The sequence below is a fragment of the Coloeus monedula genome (assembly GCF_965178545.1).
Source record: "Coloeus monedula genome assembly, chromosome: 14".
Classification (NCBI taxonomy): Eukaryota; Metazoa; Chordata; class Aves; order Passeriformes; family Corvidae; genus Coloeus; species Coloeus monedula.
Genome location: NC_138794.1, coordinates 11886603 through 11892602, shown reverse-complemented (window position 1 = coordinate 11892602; position 6000 = coordinate 11886603). Strand labels below are relative to the sequence as shown.

At 45.3% G+C, this 6000-nt stretch overlaps 1 protein-coding gene across 3 annotated transcripts; it reads right to left on the bottom strand.

Annotated features, from left to right (window-relative positions):
* Positions 1–2378: 2378 nt before the first annotated feature.
* LOC309578083 (uncharacterized protein C15orf61) lies at positions 2379–5150 on the bottom strand. Of its 3 annotated transcripts, XM_082290449.1 has the most exons (3): positions 4804–5150; positions 2930–3085; positions 2379–2778 (listed from the first exon to the last, which is right to left on the bottom strand). In XM_082290449.1, exons 1-2 carry the CDS (start codon positions 5135–5137, stop codon positions 2958–2960), a joined length of 462 nt encoding a protein of 153 aa, XP_082146575.1. In that variant the 5' UTR covers positions 5138–5150; the 3' UTR covers positions 2379–2778; positions 2930–2957. The 3 variants fall into 3 exon arrangements, with proteins under 3 accessions (XP_082146575.1, XP_082146574.1, XP_082146576.1); XM_082290448.1 differs by having other exon boundaries at positions 2379–3085; XM_082290450.1 differs by lacking the exon at positions 2379–2778 and having other exon boundaries at positions 2956–3085; positions 4817–5150.
* Between the last annotated feature and the right edge of the window lie 850 nt (positions 5151–6000).

Genomic DNA, 6000 nt, shown 5'->3' with positions numbered 1-6000 from the left:
ACCAGTCCCAAAACTTCAAGAAAACAAACAAACCCACCAATGCTGAACCACAATTTGAGGAGACAACAGCAGAAAAGGGCATTTCTTAGGGTAACTCATTAGCACTGTGGAGTCTCTGGCGAAACATTTATCAACCATACAAAAAGGTCTAAAAGTGAAATATAGTAATTAAGGGCTGGGTTTTATCGATTGTGTGGCTTAAGTAATTTTTCAGAACACACGTAAGATTTAATAAGTAGTTAAAGATCCTGACTTGGCTACTGCCATTAGCATGTAATTGAAGCGGTAAAAAAGATCAGCTGAACGTATGTTGATTACCACCTTATCTTTGAAAGGCAATTAAGCACCTCAATCATTGCAACAAGATTTGATTGTGCAGCCTTTATTGGACATTGATCTTTCAGCAAAGCAGCTGCATTTTCCATTAATTTACAGTAGCACAGTTTAACTGGGATACCTGAGCCCGCTGACCCAGGTGAGGGGTGACACCAGGAGCTCCTCCAGGTTAAGGTGCCCCCAATAATCATTATTGTTTAAAGAGGTGCTACAAGGAGGAGCCACCTGATCCTCGGGGTTTCGTTTCTCTGAAGTAGTTAAGGGAGGTGAAACAAAGCTCTGGGCTTTTTTTAACATCATCTCTCCCTCATTTAAACATCAGCCTTGGACACAGCAAGGAGATAATTAAGGCAAGGTTTACAAGGGGAATTAAACTTTATTTCAAACGGTAGACGGTGCAAATCAAATCTGTCAAAAGTCAGAAGGGTCATTTTGTGGATCAATTATTCCTGAGTGTTAAAGAAATTTTTGAGACAGAGTGGTACAAATGTTTCTGGCCCTCAATATCTTACATTTAGGCCAAAAAGTGATAAAAAACAGATGGTAAGAAGCTGGTATTTATAGGAAAACAAGAGTGAAAGTCAGATGAAACATTTTATCTTTGAGAACAAGCAACTGGGTTTATATTCATACATGAAAATTATTTCATTGTGACTTAATAACTCAAGGTTTATCCCTTACAAACAGCCTATTTTCCCTCTGAAGTACTGCAAGTGCTCCTACACAAGCCTTAATGAAAGGAATGAGTGATCCCATATTTGCACTCTGCCCTCAGACATCTCCTAGTTCATCCTTTAGCACCATCAACTTCGTAAGAGCAAGAGGTCTATTGATTTTCATGTAATACAAGAAAATATTACATTTGCTTAATTGTTACACAGTGAGATCATTGAACAAGAGATCAGGGCTCTATTTAATGCTGCAAGCAGCACAGAATTGCAGCAATCAATAGGGTAGTTTGTCAGAGATGTTCTCTAAGGAGACTTGCCCATCACTGTATGGACAGGGGGGTGTGTTGCCTGCATTTATTGGAAAACAGGTAAGCAAAGTCAGCAGTGCCCATTATCAGAAATCAAACAAGCTGCAGTGAGTGGAGCTGCAGCGCCAATGAAGAGCTGTATTTATAGTCTGGTAATTAAAAACCATTTTATCAACCTTGTGTTGAGCCTAAACCTTTACAGCCAGGTATTGATGAGCTCTGTGGCAATGAATGAGCAGTATTTGACTTTAAACTTATGAGCTGCAGTTATTTTACAGGGCAAATCAGCTCTAGAAAAACGCTAACTGCAATTTTTCTTATTAATGAGGGTTGTTGTAATGCCATCTCTTCATCTTTGAGACATTTAACTTGTGCCAAGAATATTCTCCAAAACTTAACAGTGCAAGCACTTCTTTGATTCAAATGTTTAGTGCTGCTTTCAGAAAAGCCACATGGATTGCTTCATTAAGTGGGAAACACGTCTATTATCTGGAATTAAGTTAAAAAGTATTTAAATGACATTATACTGTAGTCACAGCTTGATAATCATTTACTGAGGAAAAGTGATTACACTTCAAAACCAGCCCCTACCCATTTTACATTTATTTTTTGACTTATGAAAACTGGAATGACCAACTTCCATCACCAGATGTGAGATCTGGAACTGACAGCATTAATTGCTGGCACTAAATCCAAGCACCAGCAATAGATCCTGTACAGGTCTTCCTGTTTCCATTAATTCTGTATTTCCACTATACAAATAGTTCCTCAAAAGCTTTGGCTTTGCCCAGGTTTCCAACTGAAGTCATTTTGTCATTGTTTGTGCCTAAAAGCTGTGCTCGGTTACAGCTGGAGAAATCAGTTATTTTGCATCAAAAAAATGAGATACTCTTGTAGTATTCTTCTCATTCTCCTCATTAATTAAAAATACCAGCAATTTGTGAATTAGCACAGGGGACTAAATCTTCTACATCACTTAGGTTTTGCACTTACCTATAAAGCCACCAAAAGAAAAATAGTAACACACATCTGGAGCTCAAGAATTGCAAACGATACAAGCATCAAGTGTATTTTGGATATTTTATTTAAATATAATTTAAAGAAATGTGATACAGCCATTTTGCACTTCTTAGGGTGGGTTTTTTTCCCAAAGGCTCTTCCAGGTGATTGTGAACAGTCAGTGCCATGGATTCACTCAGACACAGTTACAACTGTGACAATCAATGCATTATGAAACATCTGGACAGGATCTAAACCTGAGCAGCTTTATCTTTTCAGAGACATTCTGAAAATGTCAGTGCATTCAGCTTCCTTGCCCACAGGCTACAATTCAGTTCTCTACGTTGATAAATGTATCTCTTTAGATTACCACAAGTTTGTCCAACAGCACCAGCACCTGACTTCCAGACATACCCTGAGAAATTCTTCTCCCAAAGCTGCTCATTCTTCAACTTTACAGACCTCTGCAAAAATAAATCTCTCATGACCAAAAAGTCCATGAAGCTTCCTGAAACAGCACACTGAATATGAGAACACACTGTAAAAACCAAGACTTTTTAGTTGTTTTTAGTCAAAGGCAGCAGATATTTGTAGCAGCTGTAACACAGAACCCACCAGAGGACAGGTACTCGAGGGCCTGAGTTCAGTACATGGCTCCTTCATCTTCTTTATTTAGAAAATAAATAGTGACTGGGCCATGGCTCGTGTGAACAGTCTCTGTGACACGGGCAAAGAACCAGGAGCCAATTCCATACAGTAAAGTTGGGATGCCTAAGGAAAGATAAAAGCACGTTACACACACACACAGAGCAAGCCAGGGAAATCCAAACTGCAAATTAATAGTGAGGAATGATGACTCCAGAATGAAATGAGAGGGGAAAGCACTCCTGTAAAAGCTGCCTTACAAGTATTTTGTCTTTATTTAAATGCAGCTATCAGTGCTTAACACCTTTCCTGTGACATGAGGCAGGAAGCAGCAATACGCAGGAATTAGTACAAAAAGAAAACAGGAGGATAACAACATGAAAGAAGTGAAACATTGCCATGTACACAGGATTTCTACGGATTAAATATATATATGTATATATCTCCAAATACTAAACCCAAACTCCCTGCACATCCACTTAGTTATTGGAGTCTATGTCAGACCAGAAGTAAGAAACAAAATAGGCAGTGAATCCATAGATCAACATGAAGCTGCTCTGGGGAAAATCAGATCAGCAGTCAAGACTACCAACTCCAACAGAACTGCAATGGGCAAAAGGTGTATATATATATATATATATGTAAAGTGACATTTCTTAGCACTGTCAATTTATCCATTTATTACAGACAATATTCTATTTATTATAGAGGGAAAACCAGAAATGGATTTAGGCCCTGAATTCAGAAACACCAATTTTAACGTGCTTTGAAGCTATCCAAGTGCTTAAGCAGGATTCTGAAAGAAGTGAATTGCCTTTTTAATCATGTTTTCCCATCTTTTAAATATGAAACATGAAGGGTAGTTTTGAGAAAGACAAAAGCGTGACTGGGTGGGGGGAAAAAGAAAATCAGATTTAAATGTGCCGTGAAGAAATCAGTCTTTGTGATTATATTTTCTCACTATGTCAGTCTGGAAAGACCAGAAAATTAAGACTAGCAGCCATGTTTTGAATAAAAGTCTACGAAAACTTGTGAAGAAAAGGAGATTTTAAAAAATTAAATATGAAAACAAAGAAGGTATGAAATGTTATGCCACTGTCGCTGCCGGCATTCAAATAAGCATTGAATCTGCAGCCAAAGTTTTGAAATAATATATTTCAAAACTTAACTATCTCTACTTTTAAATTAATAAGGTACTGATAAAGCGTTTTTATTATAAGGATTTATATTCCAGCAGCACATTAGGATCAAAGCGGTCTGACCATTCCTTCATCAGACACTGCCTGAAACAGAGTTTCGCTTCAGAATTGCTTAGAGGACAAAAGTTCATCCACAGCATTCGGATTTCCAGCAGGAAAATGCTCCCTAGCAAAGGCGTGAGCCGCTTAAATACCAAGCGTTTGATTTGTCGCTGTCACAAGTGGTCAGAGAAACACGAACTCGGTCAAGCCCCCCCCCCCGCGAGGGTCGATTTACGGCTCTACCCCTTCCCTGGGGTTACAGCTCGGGAATCCTGACCCGAGCCGGAGAAGGAGAGGGGACGGGGCGGAGGAGAGAGAGAAGGACAAGAGAGAAAGAAGGAGAGAAGGGGAGAGAGAGGAGAAAAGCGAGAAGGAAGAAGAGGGCGACAGGGAAAGACAGAAGGAGGAGAGAGATAAGAGGAAGGAGAGAGGGAGAGAGGAAGAAGGGGAAAGAGAAGGAGACGGAGAGGGCGCGGAGCGGAGCTGCCCGGCCCGAGCTGCCGTCCTGGCCCCACCGCGCTGCCCCTCAGGCCGCCGCCTCCGGCGCTCGCTGCCCCGCCGGCCCCGCCCGCCCCTCACGGAGCCGTCCCGGGCCGGACTCACCGGCGTTGAGCACCTTGAGGGCGGTGAAGGCGGCGTTCTGCAGCGCCAGGTCCTGCGGCGCGGCGCGGGAGCAGTGGTACTTGATGAAGGGGAAGCAGCCGGTGCGCAGCACCAGGTAGTTGGCGCCGTCCACGGGCCAGTTGAAGTGCGAGAGGCCGAACTGGTCGTTGCGCACCGCACTGTACTTGACGCAGAACGAGGTCCAGTGGGGCAGGCGGCGCTGCCGCAGGTGCTGGCTCAGCACCTCGGAGGCGGCGGGACGGGCCGGGGCCGGGCCCCGCCACAGCAGCAGCGTCACGGCCGCCTCGTGCAGCCGCCGCAGCAGCGCCCGCATCCCGCGGGGCACCGCGCCTGCGCCCGCACCGCGCCTGCGCCGCCCGGGGGGTGGGAACAGAGCGGGTCAACGGCCCGGGAATGGAACGGGATCGCCCGCGGAACGGAGCGGGACAGTGGCCCCGGGGCTGGGCCCCACGGTTCGCGGAGGACATTGAGGGGCTGGAGCCTGTCCAGGGAAGGGAACGGAGCTGGGGAAGGGTCTGGAGCCCCAGGAGGGAGCTGGGAGGGGGGCTCAGCCTGGAGAAAAGGAGGGTCAGGGGGGACCTTGTGGCTCTGCACAACTCCCTGACAGGAGGGGGCAGCCGGGGGGGTCGGGCTCTGCTCCCAGGGAACAGGGACAGGAGGAGAGGGAACGGCCTCAGGCTGTGCCAGGGGAGGGACAGGTTGGACATCGGCGGGAATTTCTTCCCAAAAAGGCTGATTAGACATTGGAAGGGGCTGCCCAGGGAGGTCTGCAGTCCCCGTCCCTGGAGGTGTCCAAGGAATTCCTGGACGTGGCACTCAGTGCTCTGGGCTGGTGATAAGGTGGGCATCGGGCACAGCTTGGACTCGATGACCTTGGAGGGCTTTTCCAACCTCAGTGATTCTGTGACCGATGTGCCAAGGCCATGCCAGAGCTGTCCGTGCTGAGGGGATGGGTCACCCTGAGACCTGCACGGAGCGAGGGATGAGTGGGTGTATCACAAAAAAAGTCAGGCAATCACATTTTTAGAAAGGTTTTGTTGACATTGATGTGCTGACAGCAGTACCTGCAGCATCAACCTGCACTCAGGAGAAAGTGTATCCGGCTGCATTGGGTTTACGTGGCAGAATTCCCTAAAAATCATCCTTTCGAGTGTCAGACCCTTTCAAGAGAAATAT

Coding starts and splice junctions, on each gene's coding strand:
- LOC309578083 (XM_082290448.1), bottom strand. CDS start 5,137: ATGCGGGCGCTGCTGCGGCGGCTGCACGAGGCGGCCGTGACGCTGCTG. Junction 3,086..4,803: donor CCTCAAGGTGCTCAACGCCG/GTGAGTCCGGCC, acceptor ATCTTTCCTTAG/GCATCCCAACTTTACTGTAT.